General features: G+C 45.5%; 1 protein-coding gene across 3 annotated transcripts in view; it reads right to left on the minus strand.

Moving 5' to 3' along the window:
* The window catches only part of LOC140196113 (sepiapterin reductase-like), a 63,722-nt gene that overhangs the window by 31,339 nt on the left and 11,222 nt on the right, over window positions 1-21,161 (minus strand). For 2 of the 3 annotated variants that reach the window (XM_072254820.1, XM_072254821.1), the window contains exon 3: window positions 16,207-16,406. In XM_072254820.1, coding sequence (XP_072110921.1) covers window positions 16,216-16,406 — 191 coding nt within the window. In that variant the 3' untranslated portion in view covers window positions 16,207-16,215. Of the gene's footprint in view, window positions 1-15,386; window positions 16,407-21,161 lie in introns of those variants that run through there. The other variant, XM_072254819.1, reaches the window with a different exon arrangement.

Genomic DNA, 21,161 nt, shown 5'->3' on the forward strand with positions numbered 1-21,161 from the left:
CCAGAAGGGGCCATGAGAAGACCTTGGCGGACAGGATTAAGAAAAACCCCAAGGCATTCTACAAGTATGTTAAGAGCAAGAGGAAAAGACGTGACAGAATAGAACCAATCAAGTGTGACAGTGGAACTGGAGGAGATAGCAGAGGTACTTAATGAGTACTTTGTTTCAGTATACACTACGGAAAAGGATCTTGGTGATTGTAGGGATGACTTACAGTGGACTGAAAAGCTTGAGCATGTACATATTAAGAAAGAGGATGTGCAGGAGCTTTTGGAAAGCATCCAGATGGATAAGTCACCAGGACTAGACAAGATGTACCCCAGGCTACTATGGGAGGCGAGTGAGGAGATATCTGAGCCTCTGGCGATGATCTTTGCATTATCAATGGGGCAGGGAGAAGGATGCGGGTGCTTGAAAGGGAGTAGAGATAGCCCAGGAAATTATAGACCAGTGAGTCTTACTTCAGTGGTTGGTAAGTTGATGGAGAAGATCCTGAGAGGCAAGATTTACAAATATTTGGAGAAGCATAATATGATTAGGAATAGTCAGCATGGCTTTGTCAAAGGCAGGTCATGCCTTACGAGCCTGATTGAATTTTTTGAGGTTGTGACTAAACACATTGATGAAAGTAGATCAGTAGATGTAGTGTATATGGATTACAGCAAGGCAATTGACAAGGTACCCCATGCAAGGCTTATTGAGAAAGTAAGGAGGCATGGGATCCAAGGGGACATTGCTTTGTGAATCCAGAACTGGCTTGCCCACAGAAGGCAAAGAGTGGCTGTAGACAAGTCATATTCTGCATGGAGGTTGGTCACCAGTGGTGTGCCTCAGGGATCTGTTCTGGGCCCCCTACTCTTCATGATTTTTATAAATGACCTGGATGAAGAAGTGGAGGGATGGGTTAATAAATTTGCTGATGACACAAAGGTTGGGGTGTTGTGGATAGTGTGGAGGGTTGTCAGAGGTTACAGCGGGACATCGATAGGATGCAAAACTGAGCTGAGAAGTGGCAGATGGAGTTCAACCCAGATAAGTGTGAGGTGGTTCATTTTGGTAGGTCAAATATGATGACAGAATATTGTATTCATGGTAAGACTCTTGGCAGTGTGGAGGATCAGAGGGATCTTGGGGTCCGAGTCCATAGGACACTCAAGGCTGCTGCACAGGTTGACTCTGTGCTTAAGAAGGCATACGGTGCATTGGCCTTCATCAATCGTGGGATTAAGTTTAAGAGCCGAGAGGTAATGTTGCAGCTATATAGGACCCTGGTCAGACCCCACTTGGAGTACTGTGCTCAGTTCTGGTCTCCTCACTATAGGATGTGGAAACCATAGAAAGAGTGCAGAGGAGATTTACAAGGATGTTACCTGGATTGGGGTATGTGCCTTATGAGAATAGGTTGAGTGAACTTGGCCTTTTTCCCTTGGAGCAATGAAGGATGAGAGGTGACCTGATAGAGATGTATAAGATGATGAGAGGCATTGATTGTGTGGATAGTCAGAGGCTTTTTCCCAGGGCTGAAATGGCTAACACAAGACGGCACAGTTTTAATGTGCTGGGGAGTAGGTACAGAGGAGATGTCAGGGATAAGTTTTTTACACAGAGAGTGGTGAGTGTGTGGAATGGGCTGCCAGCGATGGTGGTGGAGGCAGATACAATAATGTCTTTTAAGAGACTCCTGGACAGGTATATGGAGCTCAGAAAAATAGAGGCCTATGGGTAACCTTAGGTAATTTCTCAAGAAAGGACATGTTCGGCACAGCTTTGTGGGCCGAAGGGCCTGTATTGTGCTGTAGGTTTTCTATGATTCTATGTTTTTTATTATTATTATAGCTCTCTTTTTGTATTTGCAGTTTCTTTTCTTTTGCACTCTGCTTCGGTCTTTCATTGATTCTGTTATGGTCATTATTCTATAGATTTATTGAGTATGCACGCAAGAAAATGAACTTCAGTGGTGTCTATGATGAGATACATGTACTTTGATAATAGCATTTACTTTGAACTTTGAAAGTGTTACATTTACAGAGAAAGTGCAGTGCAGGTAGACAAGGAGGGGAAGAAAGAGAGAGAGTGGAGGGAGAAGAAGAGTGGGGAAGAGGGAGAGAGGGACAGAGGGACAGAGAGAGAGAGGGGAGGGAGGGACAGAGTGGGGGAGAGAAAGAGTGAGAGAGAGGGGGGAGGGAGAGAGGGATAGAGAGAGTGAGGGGAAGGGAGAGGGAGACAGAGGGACAGAGAGAGATGGGGAGGGAAAGAGAGAGTGGGGGAGAAGGAGAGGGAGAGAGGGAGAGAGAGAGAGAGAGTGGGACAGTGGGATAGAGAGAGGGGGAGAGGGAGAGGGAAGAGAGAAAGAGTGAGTGGGGAGTTGGACAGAGAGAGAGAGAGGAGAGAGGGAAAGAGAGGGAGGAGGGACAGCGGGACAGAGAGAGGGGGAGGGAGAAAGAAAGAGAGGGTTAGAGGGACAGAGACAGACAGCAGAGAGAGAGAGAAAGGGAGAGAGAGAGGGAGAGGGACAGTGGGACAGAGAGAGGGGGAGGGACAGAGGAAGTGGGAGAGAGAGAAGGATAGAGGGATAGCGAGAGAGAGAGAGGCCTCTTGTCAATGCTGCCATTAGGCAGGAGCTTGAAGGTGCTCACCTCAAGGTTCTTCCCCACTGACGTCAGGTTCTTGAACCGACCTGAAAAACCCTAACACTAACTTGGATGAGACTTTTTTCTCTCTCCCTCTCTCAACTTGCACTTATGTTTGTTTTGTTGTGTAAGTTATGTATAATTTATATATATATATATATATATAGTTTATAGAACATTGCAGTGCAACACAGTACAGGCCCTTCAGCCCATGATGTTGTGCCAACCTATAAAAACCTACTCCACAATCAGTCTAACTCTTCCCTCCCACAAGCCCATAAACCTCCATCTACATGCCATCTGAAAGTCCTTTAACTCTCCCTGTGGTATCAGTCTCTAGCACCACCCCTGACATTGCATTCCAGGTAGCCGATACGTTCTGTTTAAAAAGTTACCTCTGACATCCTTTATACATCTGTATCCCATTACATTAAATGGACGTACTCTGGTTTTAGACATTTCCACCATGGGAAAAAGTGTCCGGCTGCCCATTCTATCTACACCTCATATAATCTTGTACACTTCTACCAAGTCACCTCAAATCCACCTTTGCTCGAAAGAGAAAGCCTTAGCTCACTCATTCTATCCTCATAAAACACGCTTTCTAAACCAGGCAGCATCCCGGTAAATCTCCTCTGCACCCTCTCTAAAGCTTCCACATCCTTCCTGTAAGGAGGACCAGAACAGAACACAACACTCCAAGGGTGGTCTAACCAGGGCTGTAGAGAGCTACAACATTACTGTATCTTACGGCTTTGGAACCCAATCCCCTGACTAATGAAGGCCAATCCTGCCCAGCGGATTATCGGCACCCAATTGCCCACCATTGAGAACATCTACCATAAACGCTGCCTGGGCAGGGCGAAAAGCATTATCACGGATGCATCTCACCCTAACCATGGACTTTTTACTCTTCTCCCATCCAGTAGGCACGACAGGAGCCTCCGCTCCCACACCAGCAGGCACATGAAGAGCTTCTTCCCTGAGGATGTGACACTGGTGAACTTCTCATCACAGCGCTAAGTAGTATTGCATCCGTATTGTACTGTCTCAGTACTTTTATATTTGTGTGCTATAGCAGTTTCTTTATTCACAGTTATTTTGTAAATAACACTATCCTTTGCATTTGTGGTTAGATGCTAAATACGTTTCATTGGCTTTGTATCTGTACAGTACTCGGCACAATGACAATAAAGTTGAATCTAATCTAATCTAAAATGCTTTCTTAACCAACCTATCAACTTGAGCATAAACACTGAGAGATCTATGTACGTGGACTCTGTTGCTGTTAACTTCCTTCTGTCAGGCTTGTAATGCACTGTTGTTGCTGCTGCAGAAACTTTATTTTCAAAGTTCAAAGTAAATTTATCATCAAAGTATGTATGTATATGTTACCATGTATTACTTTGAGATTCACATTTTATGAAAAAGCTCTATATTAATAGACACACACAAAATGCTGGAGGAACTCAGCAGGCCAGGCAGCATCTATGGAAAAGAGTACAGTCGCCGGGACCTTCAACAGGACCAACCAATGTCTGGGCCCAAAACGTCGACTGTACTCTTTTCCATAGATGCTGCCTGGCCTGCTGTGTTCCTCCAACATTTTGTGTGTGTAGCTTGGATTTCTAGCATCTGCTGATTTTCTCTTGTGTATAAACAGACAAAGACTGACAAACAACCAATACTGAAAGAAGAAAAGCTTTGAAAATACAAAAAATATACTGAGAACATGAGTTGTAAAGAGTCTTTGAAAGGGAGTCTGTGGTTTGTAGAATCAGTTCAGTTTTAAGTTGTGTGAAGTTATGCACACCAGTTCAGGATCCTGATGGTTGAGGGGTAATAACTGTTCTTGAACCTGATAGTGTGGGACCTGAGGCTCCTGTACCTCCTTCCTGATGATAGTAGTAAGAGCATGGCCTGAACGGTGGTGGTCGTAGATGATGAATGCTCCTTTCTTGTCACAACGCTTCATGTAGATGTACTCAGTGGTGGGCAGGACTTTACCTTTGATGGACTGGGCTATATCCATCATTTGTTGTGGTCTTTTCCATTTCTGAGCATTGGTGTTTCCGTACCAGGCTGTGCTACAACCATTCGGGATACTCTCCACTGTGCATCTATAGAAGTTTGCCAAAGTTTTAGGTGACATGCTGAATCTATGCAACTTCTAAGAAAGTAAAGGCACCACTGTGCTATCTTTGTAACGGCATCTGTGTGCTAGACCTAAGGAATTTAAAGCTACTGGCCCTCTCCACCTCCGATTCCCTAATGAGGACAGGTTCATGGACCTCTGCATTCCTCCCCCCATAATCAATAATCAGTCCTTTGGTTTTGCTGATGTTGAGTGAGAGGTTGTTGTGGCACCACTCAACCACATTTCCAGTCCCTCTCATTTCATGGAATTTACAGAACTGTACAAAAATCTCAGACACATACATACAGCTAGTGTGACTAAGACTTTTTCACAGTACTGTAGTAATTTTATGTATTGCACTGTACTGCTGCAAAAAAAACACATTTCCTGACGTGTGAGTGATGATAAACCTGATTCTGATATGGGTCTCTACTGTGGACTGAGAGCGGGAAGGGGACAGGGAGAAGGGAATCCTGGTTGGGAAAAGGAAAAGGGACAGGAGAGGAAGTGGGAAGCACCAGAGGGACATACCGTAATGAACAATAGACCAATTATTTCGAATGAAATGATCTTGCCTGAAGTCTCAGAGCTGGGTGTGTCTGCATGTGCATTGCCCCACCCCAACCCTGGCACTCCTTCTCTGCCACCTGTCCCACATCCTTTCCACGGCGTTCCACCCTCACCATTCCCAACATCCTTTGCTCACGTCAGATTTACAAGCGCTGTCTCTCACGCTCTGCCCCACATTGACATAATACTCTGGAAATGTGTGCTCATGGCAACAAACCTGAAAAACTGAGTAAGGCAGTGACAGAAGATGAACTTTATTTGTCACACGTACATCAAAACATACAGTTAGGTGTGTCATTTGCATCAAATCAAGTGAGGATTTTCTGAAGCAGCCCACAAGTGTCGCCATGCTCCCAGTGCCAACACAGCATGTTTGCAACTCAGTAACGCTGACCCGTACGTTGGAATATGGGAGGAAACCAGAGCACCCAGAGGAAAGCCACTCAGTAGCAGGAAAATGCACATCTCCTTACTGGCTGAGACAGGAATTGAACCTGGGTCACTGATACTGTAAAGCATTGGGCTAACCACGCATCCCAACTTAAATAGAACATGAGGATGCATTGAACAGAGAGTTTCTGACAGACTGATACCCAGAATAAGGCATGGTGATGAGGTGGGCCAGAAAGGCAATCGCAGACACACAGTCCATGAAGACTGACTGTGAACCATTATCTTCTTCCCCATTGCCATCAGGCTCTTAAACCCACCTGACAAACCTTCACAAAGAGAACAGATTTCTCAGGGGTCATATCAGCCAGGCTGCACTCTGACCCCTGGTCCTCTGACCCTTAGCCTTCCTGCAGTCCAAGGGCGGCTTTATTGCTGTTGATAAAACTCTAGTTCGGCTGCATCTGGAGTACAGCATGCAGTTCTGATCACCCCACTATAAGAAGGACGTTGAGACTTTGGAGAGGGTGCAGAAGAGATGCTGCCTGGTTTAGAGGGCATATGTTATAACGAGAGGCTGAACAAACTTGAGTTGGTTTCTCCGGAGCAGCAGAGACTAAGGGCAGGTCTGGTAAAGGTTTATAAGATGATGAGAGGCACAGATAGAGTAGACAGACAGTATTTTGTTCCCAGAGTTGAAATGTCTAATACCAGAGGGCATGCATTTAAGGTGAGAGGGGGTAATTTCAAAGGAGATGTGAGGGGCAAGTTTTTTAAATCAAAGAGGGTTGGGTGTCTGGAGTGCATTGTCTGGAGTGGTGGTGGAGGCAGATGTATTATGAATTTTAAGAGACCTTTAGACAGGGACATGATTGTGAGGGAAATAGAAGGATATGGAAATTATGTAGACAGAAGAGATTAGCTTCATTAGCCATTAGATTACTAATTTAATTGGTTTGGTACAACATTTAGGGCCAGAGGGCCTGTTCCTGTGCTGTGGGTGTATAGGGTGTCCAGAGAGGAGTAGCACCTCTGGCGTAGGAGATTCTGGGACAGCTGACTCACCTTTGGTCCCCAACAGACACTCAGCTCTTATCTGTGGCTCCAAGTTGCTGTTTGCATGCGACAGCGGCCACACCCCAGTACACTGCTTCGACAGGTGGAATAAACCAGGTGAGGATATCTGGCAGCCTCATTCCCCCAGTGAGGTAGGAGCATGCCTGTCCTAGTATGCCAAAGTCTGCTCTGGCGGACTATGACAATGAGATCAACAGAGATCCAATGGCTAGGAATGTGGTTCTGCAATGCCTTATGGAGGGAGAAGGGCATGACAAGGCACAAAAGACGTCTGGTTTCTGAGTTCAAAAGAGTGGAACTGCCCAGTGCAACGGCTTTTCGACGTGAAAAGCTCTCCCACAGAGGTTTTCTGCCATCATCGGACACGATGGACAACCACCACTGTTCTACGTTTCAATATCTGGTTACGAAGCATTGGTGCACAAGAGTGTGGAACAGAACTGGAAACCATGATGTCATTATGAACTAAAAACCACAGGTAATTCGCAGTGTGACTGCATCATTAGAAATAAGGCAGAAACCGTGACCACTGCTGGACATTTTTAAAAGTTTTCTCACTCACTATTTCCTTCCTGTGGCAGAGACACAAATGTTTTTTTTATATGTCACACACTTGGCCTTGGATTATTGCCCATTGCTGACTCCCCAACAGGAGGTGAGAGAGCTGATTCTGTGAACTTCTGCAGTCCTTCTCGTTAATGTGTGATCACAGTACTGTTAGAGAGGAAGTTCCAGAATTTAGACTAAATTAGGATGCTTCTGGTTGGCAAAGGATGTGAGACAAACAAAAAGGCTGTTTCATAAGAGCATACGACAAAAGAGCAGAATTAGACCACTTGGCCATCAAGACATGGAATCATGAATACTACAGCACAGAAACAGGCCCTTCAGCCCACCTAGTTTGTACTGAACCATTAATCTGCCTAGTCCCGTTGACCTGCAGCAGAACCATAGCCCTCCATACCTATCCCATCCATGTACCCATCTAAATTTCTCTTAGATGTTGAATTCAAACCTGCGTTTACCACTTACGCTGACAGTTCTTTCCACAGTCTCACAAACCTCTGAGTGAAGAACATCCCCCTCATGTTCCCCTTAAACATTTCAACTTTCACACTTAACCCATGACCTCTGGTTGTAGTCCCACCCAACCTCAGTGGAGGAAGCCTGCTTGCATTTATCCTATCTATACCCCTCATAATTTTGAATAACTCAATCTAATCTCCTCTCAATCTTCTACGTTCTTGGGAATAAAGTCTAAATCTTCTCAACCATTCCCTGTAACTTATGTCCTCAATTCCCGGCTACATAAATTTTCTCTGTACTCCCTCAATCTTCACAAAAACTGCTCACAATACTCCAAATTAGACCTCACTAACATCTTACAGAACTTCAAAATAACATCCCATCTCCTATAATTCAGTACTTCGATTTATGAAGACCAATGTGCCAAAAGATTTCTTTATGACCCAATCGATCTGTGACACCACTTTCAATGTATTATGTATCTGTATTCCCAGATCCCTTTTTTCTACCACACTCCTCAGTGCCACACTGTTCACTGTGTAAGACCTACCCTGTTCTGTCCTCCCAAAGTGCAACGACTCACACTTGTCTGCATTGAATTCCACTACTGATGTCAAGTTCACCGGCCTATAATCTCCTGGCTTACTCTTGTGTGTGTTCGTCCATCGTGGACATCAATGAGGACCTTGACACCATTATGATCTGGATCCAGTGGCAAGACAGAGTCTAGATGGCTGGAGATGGGACTAGGCGCAGTGGATGACCAGGACATCTTCTGTGTCTTATTCTGCTCTACACGTTCCACGACGCTTGCAGAGACCGCCTTCTTGACCGTTGGACCTTCCACTGGTCTCGTCCGCTCAATCCGCCGGAGTCTGTCTTCACATGCTGGGATAGACAACTCCCTATCTCACCGAGGGTTTGAGACCCGTCGGCTACCTTCACCTGGTTTAGCGGCTTGTCGAAGCCGTTGCCCGGGGTATGGCCGCTGTTGCATGCAAACAGCTACGGGGAGCCACAGGTGAGAGCTGAGTGCCAGGTGCGGACCAAAGGTGGACTAACCACCTTGAAAAGGAAGCGACACGTTACCCCACGAGAGGTGCTACCCCTCCCTGACACCCCATACACCCCTACTTACTCTTACTCTTAGAGTCTTTCTTAAACAACACAACAACATTAACTGTCGTCCAGTTCTCCAGCACCACACCTGTGGCTGAGGATGTTTTTTCAATATCTCTGCTAGGACACTTGCAAATTCTGCACTAGGCTCCCACAAGGTCCAAGGAACACCTTGTCAGGCCCTGGAGATTTTTCCACACTAATTTACCTCAGGACAACAAACACCTCCTCGTCTGTTATCTGTATAGAGTCCATGGCCTCACTGCTGTTTTGACTCACATCTATAGACTTTTTGTCCATTTCCCAAATAAATACAGATAAAAACATCCATTTAAGATCTCCCCCACTGCTTTCAGCTCCATCTTCCAGTGGATCACTTTTGTCCCTTGCTATCCTTTTGCTCTTAATAGATCTGTAGGAGCCCTTACGTTTCTCCTTCATCTTGTCTGCTAGAACAATCTCATGCCTCCTTTTAGCCCTCTTGATTTCCTTCTTAATTATTCTCTTGAATTTCTTATACTCCTCAAGTCCTTCACAAGTTCCTACCTGCATATCCCTGCTATGTACCCCCTTCTTTTTCTTTCCCAAAGCTTCAATATCTCTCAAAAACCAAGGTTCCCTAAACCTGTTATCCTTGCCTTTTATTCTGACACGAACATGCAAACTTTGTACTCTCAAAGCTTCACTTTTGAAGGCTTCCCACTTACCAAGTACACCTTTGCCAGAAAACAACCTGTCCCAATCCATATTTGCCAGATCCTTTCTGATACCATCACAATTGGCCTTTCTCCAATGTAGAATCTCACCTGAGGACCAGACCTATCCTTTTCCATATTTACTTTGAAACTAGTTGCATTATGATCACTGGTTTAAAGTGCCCCCAAAGCCAACCTTTGTCACCTGCCCTGTCTCATTCCCTAATATGACATCACACTCTGTCCAATTGGGGATTCTATGTACTGATTAAGGAAACTATCCTGATCACATTTGACAAACTCTATCCCATCCAGACCTTTTACAGTATGGGAGTTTCAGTCAATATGTCGGAAGTTAAAATCACCTACTATCCCAACCTTTAGCAGTCTGAGATCTCTCCACAAATTTGCTCCTCAAAATCCCTCAGAGTGTTGAGTGGTCTGTAATATAATTCATAATTCCATTAATGTGGTCATCCATTTCTAATGCCTCTGATTCACCCATAACACCTCACAAGGTGAGTTCTCCAGTCTGTCCTGACTGACCACTGCCATGACATTTTCCCTGACTAGCAATGACACCATCCCCCTTTAATCCCTCCCACTCTATCACACCTAAAACAACAGAACCCTGGAACACTGAGCTGTTTGCCCTGCCTCTCCTGCATCCAAGTCTCACTAGTGGCCTCAAAGTCATAATTACGTGCTGATCTATCGCCTAAGCTTCTTCTACGATACTCCTTACACTGAAATATACGCAGCTGAGAACATTAGTCCCGCCACGCTCAACCTTTCAATTCCTGACTTTGCACATAGGCTCAACAATATCTTTCCCTACAACCGTTCCACCACCTGCTCTGGCATTCTGGTCGCCATCCCAATGCAACTCCAGTTTAAACCTGCCCTATCCCACCCCCAACCATGCGGCACTAACATTTTTGCTCAGCTCGGTTCAAGAACAGAGTGGTCGAAGGGAGTGAGCTGTTAGTGCGTAACTGGAAGGCTCCTGTACTCCTGCTCAGTGGTAGAAGGCCTAGTGTTTAGTGCTTTGACCGTGATAACACTATTATCTTCATCGGTAATGCAGTAGTTAGCACAACGTATTACAGCTCAGGGCCTTCCGAAGTTCAAAGTTCAACTCCGGCATCCTCTGTAAAGTGTCTCTACACGTCCTCCCTGATGAATGCATGGGTTTTCCCTGGTGCTCTGGTTTCCTCCCACAGTCCAAAGACGTAGCAGGTCATCGTAAATTGTCAGGTGATTAGGTTAGGGTTAATCAGGGTTGTGGGGTTGCTGGGGTGGCGTGGCTCGAAGGGCTGGAAGGCCGACTCCATGCTGCCTCATTAAATCATTAAGTGGAGGGAGGAGAGAGAGCAGCGCACCTGCGCGTGCGCAGCCCTTCGGTGAAAAATGACACCGTATCTGTTAAATAGGGGCCGTGGACAATTCTGATTTGATGGACAGGGACTTGAAAGCACAGAGGAACATCTGGAGAAATTTCTGAAACGCTCGTTCACTGCTGTCATTACTGCGCGGTCCGGAATCTTCCGGAGGGTAGGCCTCAAAATCCCCGACTTTGCCTGCTGTTGGCGACCGAGGTTGAGGTCGAATCGTTCGGACAGAGATGGCACTTAGTACTCGGTGTCGGACAGCTGATCAGAGCTCGAAGTTTTCGGATGACTCAGAGTCGGACTGTGGTCAGGTATGGCAGGGAGAGTTTTCCTCCTTCTCCCATCTGCGTGAGATGTGGGACATTTGAGAGACTTTGAACTTTTACTGTGCTCATGGACTTCTTCATCAAGTTATGGTATTGTGCTCGGTTGTAACTATATGTTATAATTATGTGGTTTTGTCAGTTTTTTCAGTCTTGGTTTGTCGTGTGTTTTTGTGATATCACACCGGAGGAGATATTATATCATTTCTTAATGCATGCATTACTAAATGACAATAAAAGAGGACTACCTGACTTCATAATCTAAATCAAATAAAATACAATGAATATAAAATTGCAACGATCAAGCCTTTCTGCTCCGTTCCATGCCTGCTCGCTTTCATTCTCATTATTTCAGACTCGAAGTCCAAGGTCAAGGACTTATTTATGTGCTGGTGTGTGATCCATTGGCAACGTACTTCCTGAGTCCCTGAGAGTGAAAGTTTAGCAGCAAGCAGATTAGGAAAACATTTCAAAGTTCAAAATAAATTTGTATATGTCACCTGAGATTCATTTACTTGCGGGCGTACTCAGTAGATCCAAGAACCATAAAAGAAGATGGACAAAGTTCAAAAGTTCAAAGTTCAAAGTAGATTTCTTATCAAAGTATTTTTGCATTATACAGCCTTGAGATACGTCTCCTTACAGGCAGCCACAAATCTAAGAACCCCAAAAAAACAAACTGTGCAAACAACAAAAGTAAGCAAGTAGCATTCAGAAGAACAGTGAGTCTGCAGATACGAGGCCAGGCATCACTGCAGCCGGAGCAGACCACGGCCTCAGTTCAGTGCAGAGCCGAGTAAACATTGCACAGCAGCGAGCAGCACCGGCCTAACCCAAGCACGGGAGGATGAACCCTAGGCACCCACCCAAGACTATGGTCGACACGCTCCTGGAAGACAGTGGCGCGGCTAATGTAGATGAACTGAACACACTAAGGGAGAGGGAGAAGTGGAGAGTCCGTCAACGTGCCCAAAAGCGGCCCCCTAGGCCTGAGTCGACGTAGTAGTAGAAGTACTGTCCTGTACTGCTGCCACAAAGCAACAAATTTCATGACAAATGTTAGTGATATCAAACCTGATTCTGATTCTCAAATTTTCAGAAGCACATAAACACACAAAGATGTACAGTACGTGCCCATCTCCAATATACGATAACAAACCCAGACATGGAGACATTTCAGTGTGTGTGAGCACATACACTGAGGTGCAGTTACACATGGACACACACAGACATAAAAATCTTCCTGTACTGCCCCAACACATCACATCTTGGTATGGTAACTGCTCAGTTCAAGACCAGAAGAAACTGCAGGGAGTTGTGGACACAGTTCAGTCGATCACATAACACACACGAAATGCTGGATGAACTCTGCAGACCAGGCAGCCTCTGTGGAAAACACATAACGTTTTGGGCCGAAACCATTCAACAGGACAGTCTACACACCTGCCTACATTTCATGCTGCCTCAGAAAAGTGGCCAACATAATCCCCGTCAACCTGGACATTCCCTGTCCAAATGGGCAAAACTTGAGATCACCAGACTTTCGGACAACTTCAGTGACTATTGTCCAGTAGCACATATAGCCAATGTGTTGAAGTGTTTTGTGAGGTTGGTGATGCAGCATGTAAACTCTTGCCTGAATCTACTCCAATTTGCCTACCAGTACAACAGGTCAACAGTAGATGCCATTTCATTGCTCTCCGCTCAATCTTGGAACATCTGGACAGTGAAGATGCATACATCAGGATATTCATCGTCGACTACAGTCTGTATTGAGTACTACCATCCCTTCAAAGCTAATCAATAAGCTTCAAGGTCTCCTTGTGCAACTGGATCCTCAGTTTCCTCACTTGCTGACCCCAGTCAGTTTGGATTGGCAACAACATCTCCTCCACAATCTCCATCAGCACAGGTGCACCACAAGACCGTGTGCTTAGCCCCCTGTTCTGCATGTTTTACACTTATGACCGCGAGGCTAAGTACAGCTCCAATGCCATATTTAAGTTTGCTGATGTGGACAGTGTGAATCTCCCTATTGTAAGCTTTGTGAATAAACCTGACACATGATTAAGATGAAATCTTGATTTCCAAATCCACCTCATGGTGACCCTCGCACTTTGCCCACTTGCATTCCACTTTCTCAGAAACGCAGTATTCACTCTGTTTACTATCACTGTGTAGCTACAGTGTGAATGGAAGTACCTGTTTGGATGGCAACAAACACATGCTTTTCACTGGGTCTCGGCCCGTGGCTCTGCCATGACAGGAGTGAAGAGTACAAAGTTCCTTGGTGTGCGCACGATGCGCAATCTAATCTGGGCCCACAACACCTCCTCCCTAGTCCAGAAGGCACTGCAGCATCTACATCTTCTCAAGAGATTGAGGTGTGCAAGGCTCCCCGCCCCTCCACTTTCTAACAACTTTCTACAGGAGCAGCATTGAGAATGTCCTGTCTGACTGCATCACTGTATGGTATGGGAGTGCAAGATCCTACAGAGGATAGTAAAACCTGCCGAGAGTCTCCTCCCCCCTTTTGTGACATGCTCTGGGAGCATTGTACACAAAGAGCCCAAAGTGTTGTTGAAGATCCCTACCACCCATCCTACAATCTCTTTGACCCACTACCATCAGGAGGGGAGGTACAGGAGCATCAGGACTGGGACTGTCAGACTGCGTAAAAGCTTCTTCCCGCAGGTTGAGCCTAATGAATACCCTGCCACCACCAAGGTCTTGTCACCAGGACAATGAACTGTTTATCATTCACCTGCACTGCACATTACATGAATTTTGAATTACACCTTATTAACTTATTTTTGGTAATATTTTATGTGGTGTGTGTGATATACGTATTGAGGGTGCACCATGGTCAGGAGGAACAATGTTTCATTTGGTTGGTTGTATATATATCTATAGTCAGTTAACAATAAAAATAAACTTGAATTTGAACTTGATGTGACAACAAAAAGCCCTTCAGCAAAGACCACATCCACTATTGCAGGGTCAAAGTCGAGTTTATTGTTGACTGCACAAGTCTATCTGTGCACAGGCGCAATGAAAAACTTACTTGCAGCAGCATCACAGGCACGGAGACAGATTGGATAAATTAGCTTTATTTGTCACTCCTTCATTGAAATATCAAAATATACAGTGAATCGCGTCAGCTGTGTCAATGGCCAACACGGTCCGAGGATCTGCTGGGGGCAGCCTGCAAGTATTGCCATGCTTTCAGCATCAATATAGCATGCCCACAACTTACCAACCCTAATCGGTACGTTTCTGGAATGTGGGAGGAAACCAGAGTATTGGAAGGAAACCCATGTGGTCACGGGAAGTGCATAGAGATTGCAGCGGGTATTGAACCTCAATCTTACAGCTGACATTGTAAAACATTACAGTAACTGCTCTGGAACTGTGCCACCATTCAGAGAAAAAACAAATTAATCATAAATTATACACAATTTTTACAAGAAAGAACACAATTAGAACAAATCACAAACAAGACAAGATCTGCAGATTCTGGAAATCTGAGCAACACACACAAAATGGTGGAGGAACTCAGCAGGCCAGGCAGCATCTATGGAAAAAAGTATAGTCGACGTTTTGGGCCGAAACTCTTCGGCAGGACTGGAGAAAAAAGATGAAGAGTAGATTTGTAAGGTGGAGGGAGGGGAGAGAGAAGTGCCAGGCGGTAGGTGAAACTTGGAGGGGAAGGGATGAAGCAAAGAGCTGGGAAGTTGATTGGTGAAAGAGACAGAAGCCCGTGAAAGAAAGAAGGGGGGGGGAGGAGCACCAGAGGGAGGTGATTGGAGGGCAAGGAGATAAAATGAGAGAGGGACCTCCACCGCCCTCCTTCACCATTTCCCATCCCCTTGTCCCGCTCTCATGTCTTCTCCTTGCCCTCTAATCACCTCCCTCTGGTGCTTCCCCCCCCCCACCCCTTTCTTCTTTCTTCCATGGTCTTCTGTCTCTTTCACCAATCAACTTCCCAGCTCTTTGCTTCATCCCTTCCCCTCCAAGTTTCACCTACTGCCTGGCATTTCCCTCTCCCCCTAACTTCCAAATCTACTCCTCAGCTATTTTTTTCCTCCAGTCTTGCCGAAGGGTCTCGGCTGTGCTTTTTTCCGTCAATGCTGCCCGGCCTGTTGAGTTCCTCCAGCATTCTGTGTGCGTTGCTCAATTAGAACAAAAATAAGGCCATCTTAGTGCGGGGTAATCAAAGTGATCATAGTGTTGCTAAACTGCGTGATAATAGTTTTGCCAGTTGGTTCCAGAACCGATTGACTGAACCCAGTGAAGTGGGACTTCAGGCTTCTGTACCTCCTACCTTGGGAGCAATTAGAAGATGCCATGGCCAGATGGTGTGGATCTTAGAAGAACCCACTATCCTCCTGCAGATTTCTACAGATTACCGTGGAGAGCATTCTAACCGATTACATGACTGTCTGGTATAGAGGGTCCACAGTACAGGACCAGAAAAAGCTGCAGAAAGTTGTAAACTCAGTCAGTTCCACCATGGGCACCAGCCTCCCCAGCACTGAGGACAACTTCAAAAGGCGATGTCTCAAAAAAGCAGCATCCATCAGTAAGGACCCCTACCACCCAGGACGTACCCTCTCCTCATTGCTACACACACCCAATTTTTTGGGAACAGCAACTTCCCCACTACCATCAGATTTTTGAATGGACAATAAACCCAATTATACTACCTCACTATGTTTTTATATATTTCTTATTGTAATATATAGTTTTTTTTTAATGTACTGCTATCGCAGAATGACACATTCACAACATATGCCAGTGATACTACACTGGATTTTGATTCTGATGGACTTTGCCAATGAAGGTCACCTGCTGCAGTTACTCATCGAAGTAGTCGACGTGAGCTCCGGACTTAAACTCATCCCTCGCCAGGATGTCCATCAGCTTCCGGGCAGATTTCCGGCAATCGACCAACTGCCCCTGCCGGTGCATGGTCTCGAAGGTCTGGCGTACCTCCGGGTCCTTGGTCTCTGTCCGAGCCTGCTCCTGCATACCAGTGTCCAGGGGCCCTGTGTGAAATTTATTTACTTAGAGATAGAGCGTGGAACAGTCCCCTCTAGACCACCCATCAACCCAATGATTTACACGAGTCTAATCACAGGATAATTTACAATGACCTTTTAACCGGCACGTCTCTGGAGTGTGGGAGGAAACCGGAGCACCCGGAGGAAACTTATGTGCTGACGGGAAAAACATACAGATGGCGCCGGCACTGAACTTGAACTCCAAACTCTAATGGCAATAGTGAGCTGTAATAGTGTCACCCTAACCGAGGGGCATCAGACTGAGCCTTGGGCCAACAAACCTACACTCCTTCCCCAAAAAAGCATCTACCTTCCCATGGCATCCTTCAACAGAGAAAATTTACAAGGATATTGCCAGGACTTGATAACTTGAGTTATAGAGAAAGGTTGAATAGGTTAGAACCTTATTCCCTGGAGCACAGGAGAATGAGGGGAGATTAAATAGAAACGTACAAAATTGTGAGGGGTATAAATAGAGTAAATGCAAGTAGGCTTCCCCCCACCGCCACGGAGGTTGGGTGAGACTAGAACTAAAGGTCATAGGTTAAGTGTGAAAAGGGGCAACTTGTTCACTCAGACGGTGGTGGGCGTGTGGAACAAGCTGCCAGTAGAAGTGGTGGTTGCAGGTTCAACTGCAACATTTAAGAGAAGTTTGGATAGTTATATGGATGGGAGGGGTATGGAGGGCTAGGGCCTAGGCGTGGGTCAATGGGACTAGGCAGGAAAACAGGTTTGTACAGACTAGATGGGCCAAAGGGCCTGTTTCTGGACTGTACTGCTCTACAACTCTATCACATCCAACGGGTGGGGAAGCACTTCATCAAGGATGCTCACCGTTGCATTGTGGGAAAAGGCAGCGGCCAATGGCGAGCACAGCAAGATGCCAGGATTGCATCAATACCAGGGCCCCATTTATGCCAATGTTGTTGCTGGGTACTCCGGGGGACTTGGTGATATGGGGGCTTCCGTCAGGTCGGGCCAGTATTCACAAGAGAGCAGGAGACTGAGGGGTGATCTTATAGAGGTGTACAAAATCATGAGAGGCGCAGACAGGGTGAATGGACATTCAGTCTTTTCCACAGAGTTGGGGAATCAAGAACTTGAGGTTACAGGGTTAATGTGCGCCAAAGAACATTACAGCACAGAAACAGGCCCTTCAGCCCATCCTGTCTGTGCCAAGCCACCCACACTATAGCCCTCCATATCTCTCTCATCCACATACATATCCAAACTTCTCTTAAATGTTGAAATTGACCCCACACCCGTCGGGAGTGGGCCAGCAATGAGAGTGGGAGCATCAGGCTTTGACTCAAGAGGGACTGAGGACGAGACAAGGACACAGGTTAGAAGATTTGGTTTTGGTTGCCCATAGGACAGTGCAGGCAGGATGGCAGATTTGGCAGTGGATTGCTCCTCCTGTAGGATGTGGGAATTTATGGAACCTGATAGTCTCCCTGATGACTACACCTGCAGGAAGTGCAGCTAGCCCCAGCTCATGAAAGACCACAGTAAGGAACTGGAGCTGAACTTAGGATCATTCGGGAGGCAGAACATTTGATAGGTGCGACTTTTGAGCAGGTGGCTACACCCAGAGTGCAGGATTCAGGGAGTAGATGGGTGAACACCAAGAGAGGTACAGGGAGAAAGAAGTTAGTGTAGGGTCCCCTGTGGCCACCGCCCTCAGCAAAAGGTTTACCCCTTTGGATACTGCTGAGGGGGGTGACCCATCTGGGCGAGGCAGCAGCAGCTAATCCAAAAGCACTGTGGTCGGCTTGGAGCCTCAAGAAGGGTACTGTGAGGTCAAGCAGAGCAATAGGGCATGGGGACTCGAAAGTTAGGGGAACAGATAGGAGATTCTGTGGCAGCAAAAGGGACTCCAGGATAGTGTGTTGCCTCCCGGGTGCTGGCATCCAGGATATCTCTGAGCAGTTGCAAAATATTCTTGAAGGGGAGGGTGAGCAGCCAGAGGTCGTGGTACATGTTGTATGACGTAGGCAGGAGGGGGGTAGAGGTCCTGCACAGTAAGTTTAGGGAGTTAGGAACGAGGTTGAAGAGCAGGACCTGCAAGGTGGTAATCTCCGGATTACTCCCAGGGCCACAAGCTGGGGAGGGTCAGAACAGGACGATAGCACAGATGAATGAGTGGCTGAGGAGATGGTGCAGGGGGCAGGGTTTCGAGTTCTTGGATTATTGGAACCTTTTCCAGGGAAGGGGGTGACCTGTACAAGTGGGACGGGTTGTACCTGAACTGGAGGGGAACCGATATCCTGGGAGGGAGGTTTGCTAATGCTATTGGGGTGGGTTTAAACTAGATGTGAAGGGACGAGTCAGAGATGGGGTGGTTAGCGCACAAGTAGAGACAGCTTGTAGAGAGATGTGAGGAGAGATAAGCAGATGATAGAACAAAGATGCACTCAGCCTGATGGTTTGAGATGTGTCGGTTTTAATGCAAGGAGTATCATAAACAAGGCGGATGAACTGAGAGCATGGATCAACACATGGAACTATGATGTCATGGCCTTTACAGAGGCTTGGATGCCTCAGGGGCAAGAATGGTTGCTGAATGTGCTGGGCTTTAGATGCTTCAAAAGGGACAGGGAGGGAGGCAAAAGAAGTGCTGGCGTGGCATTGCTAATTAGGGATAGTATCACGGCTGCAGAAAAGGAGGAAGTCATGGAGGGATTGTCTACTAAGTCATTGTGGGTAGAAGTCAGAAACAGGAAAGGAGCAATAACTCTACTGGGTGTTTTTATAGAACCCCCCCCCCCCCGCCAATAGTAATAAAGACATTGAGGAGCATATAGGGAGGCAGATTCTGGAATGGTGCAATAATAATAGGGTTGATGTGATGGGTGATTTTAACTTTCCTAATATTGACTGGTATCTCCTTTGAACAAGGGGTTTAGATGGGGTGGAGTTTGTTAGGTGTGTTCAGGGAAGGTCTTCTGATGCAATATGAATACAAGTCAACTAGAGGAGAGGCTATACTTGATCTGGTATTGGGAAATGAACATGGTCAGGTGTCAGATCTCTTGGTGGGAGAGCATTTTGGAGATAGTGACCACAACTCCTTCACCATAGCACTGGGGAGGGATAGGAGCAGAAAATTTGGGAAAGCATTTAATTGGGATAGGTAGAAATATGATGCTATTAGGCAGAAACTTGGGAACATAATTTGGGAGCAGATGTTCTCAGGGAAATGCACAGAAGAAATGTGGCAAATGTTCAAGGAATATTTGCATGGCTTTCTGCATAGGTATGTTCCATTGAGGCAGGGAAAGGGTGATAGGGTAAAAGAACCATGGTGTACAAAAGGATGTAGAAAATCTGGTTAAGAAGAAAGGAAAAGCTTACAAAAGATTCAAGAAACTAGATACTGTTAGAGCTCTAGAAAATTACAAGAGTGCCAGGAAGGAGTTTAAGAATGAAATTAGGAGAGCTAGAACTGACTATGAGAAGGCCTTGGAGAGCAGGATTAAGGATGAGCCATGTGAGAATAGGACCAATCAGGTGAGACAGTGGAAACATGCATGGCGTTGGCGGAGGTTGCGGAGCTACTTAATGAATACTTTACTTCAGTATTCACCAGGGAAAAAAAACTTTGGCAATTGTTGGGATTACTCACAGCAGACTGAAACGTTTGAGTGCATAGACGATAATAAAGAGGATGTGTTGGAGCTTTTGAAAGGTATTATGTTAGATAAATCACTGGGACCGAATGAGATATACCCCGGGCTACTGTGGGAAGCGAGGGAGGAGATGCTGAACCTCTGGCGATGATCTTTGCATCGTCGACAGGGATGAGAGAAGTACCAGAGGATTGGAAGGTTGCATGTTGTTCCCTTGTTCAAAAAAGGGAGTAGAGATAACTCAGGAAATTATAGACCAGTGAGTCTTACTTCAGTGGTGGGCAAGTTTTTAGAGGAGATCTTGAGAGGCAGGATTTGTGAGCATTTGGAGAGACATAATCTGATTAGGGATAGTCAGCATGACTTTGTCAAGGGGAAGTCCTGCCTTACGAGACTAATTGAATTTTTTGTAGAGGTAACAAAACACATTAATTGAAACCATATACGTAAAGTATGCTTAACTATTGGGTTGTTCATTTGTTTATATGATTTAAAAGAAGTAAAAGGAAGTAAAGTTCCTAAAACCGAACCCAAGGAAAACCCCTGTAATGAATTAGATTCAAGATTTACCCAATGAGGGTTTAAAGATGCGTCCAAATCTTGTAACCAAAATTTTAAATATCGAATATTAATTGCCCAATAATAGAATCTAAAATTCAGGAGGGCGAGCCCCCCCTCCTTTTTAGATTTCTGTAGATACCTTTTACCTAGCCTAGGATTTTTATTGTTTAATCAATTTGTTCTAGCAAGTCCCATTATATCAAATTTTCTTTTTCAACCTTCCACGATGGATCAAGCTTACTTTGATTGGAAAACCAAAGGTATAATATCTTTTCGCGATTTATTTTTGGATAATTGTTTTATGTCTTTTGATCAACTCTCTAATAAATATAACTTACCCAGATCTCACTTTTTTAGATATCTACAGATTAGAAACTTTTTAATTACTGTCTCCCCTAATTTTCCACACCCATATCCAATGGACACTTTGGAAAAAATCTTAGATTTAAATCTCTCTCAGAAAAGTGTAGTAGCAATTATATATAATATAATTATGAATCTATGTCCTGATGCTTCTAATAAAATTAAAGCTGACTGGGAAAGAGAACTT

This window comes from Mobula birostris, chromosome 4, assembly GCF_030028105.1.
Source record: "Mobula birostris isolate sMobBir1 chromosome 4, sMobBir1.hap1, whole genome shotgun sequence".
Taxonomy (NCBI): Eukaryota; Metazoa; Chordata; class Chondrichthyes; order Myliobatiformes; family Myliobatidae; genus Mobula; species Mobula birostris.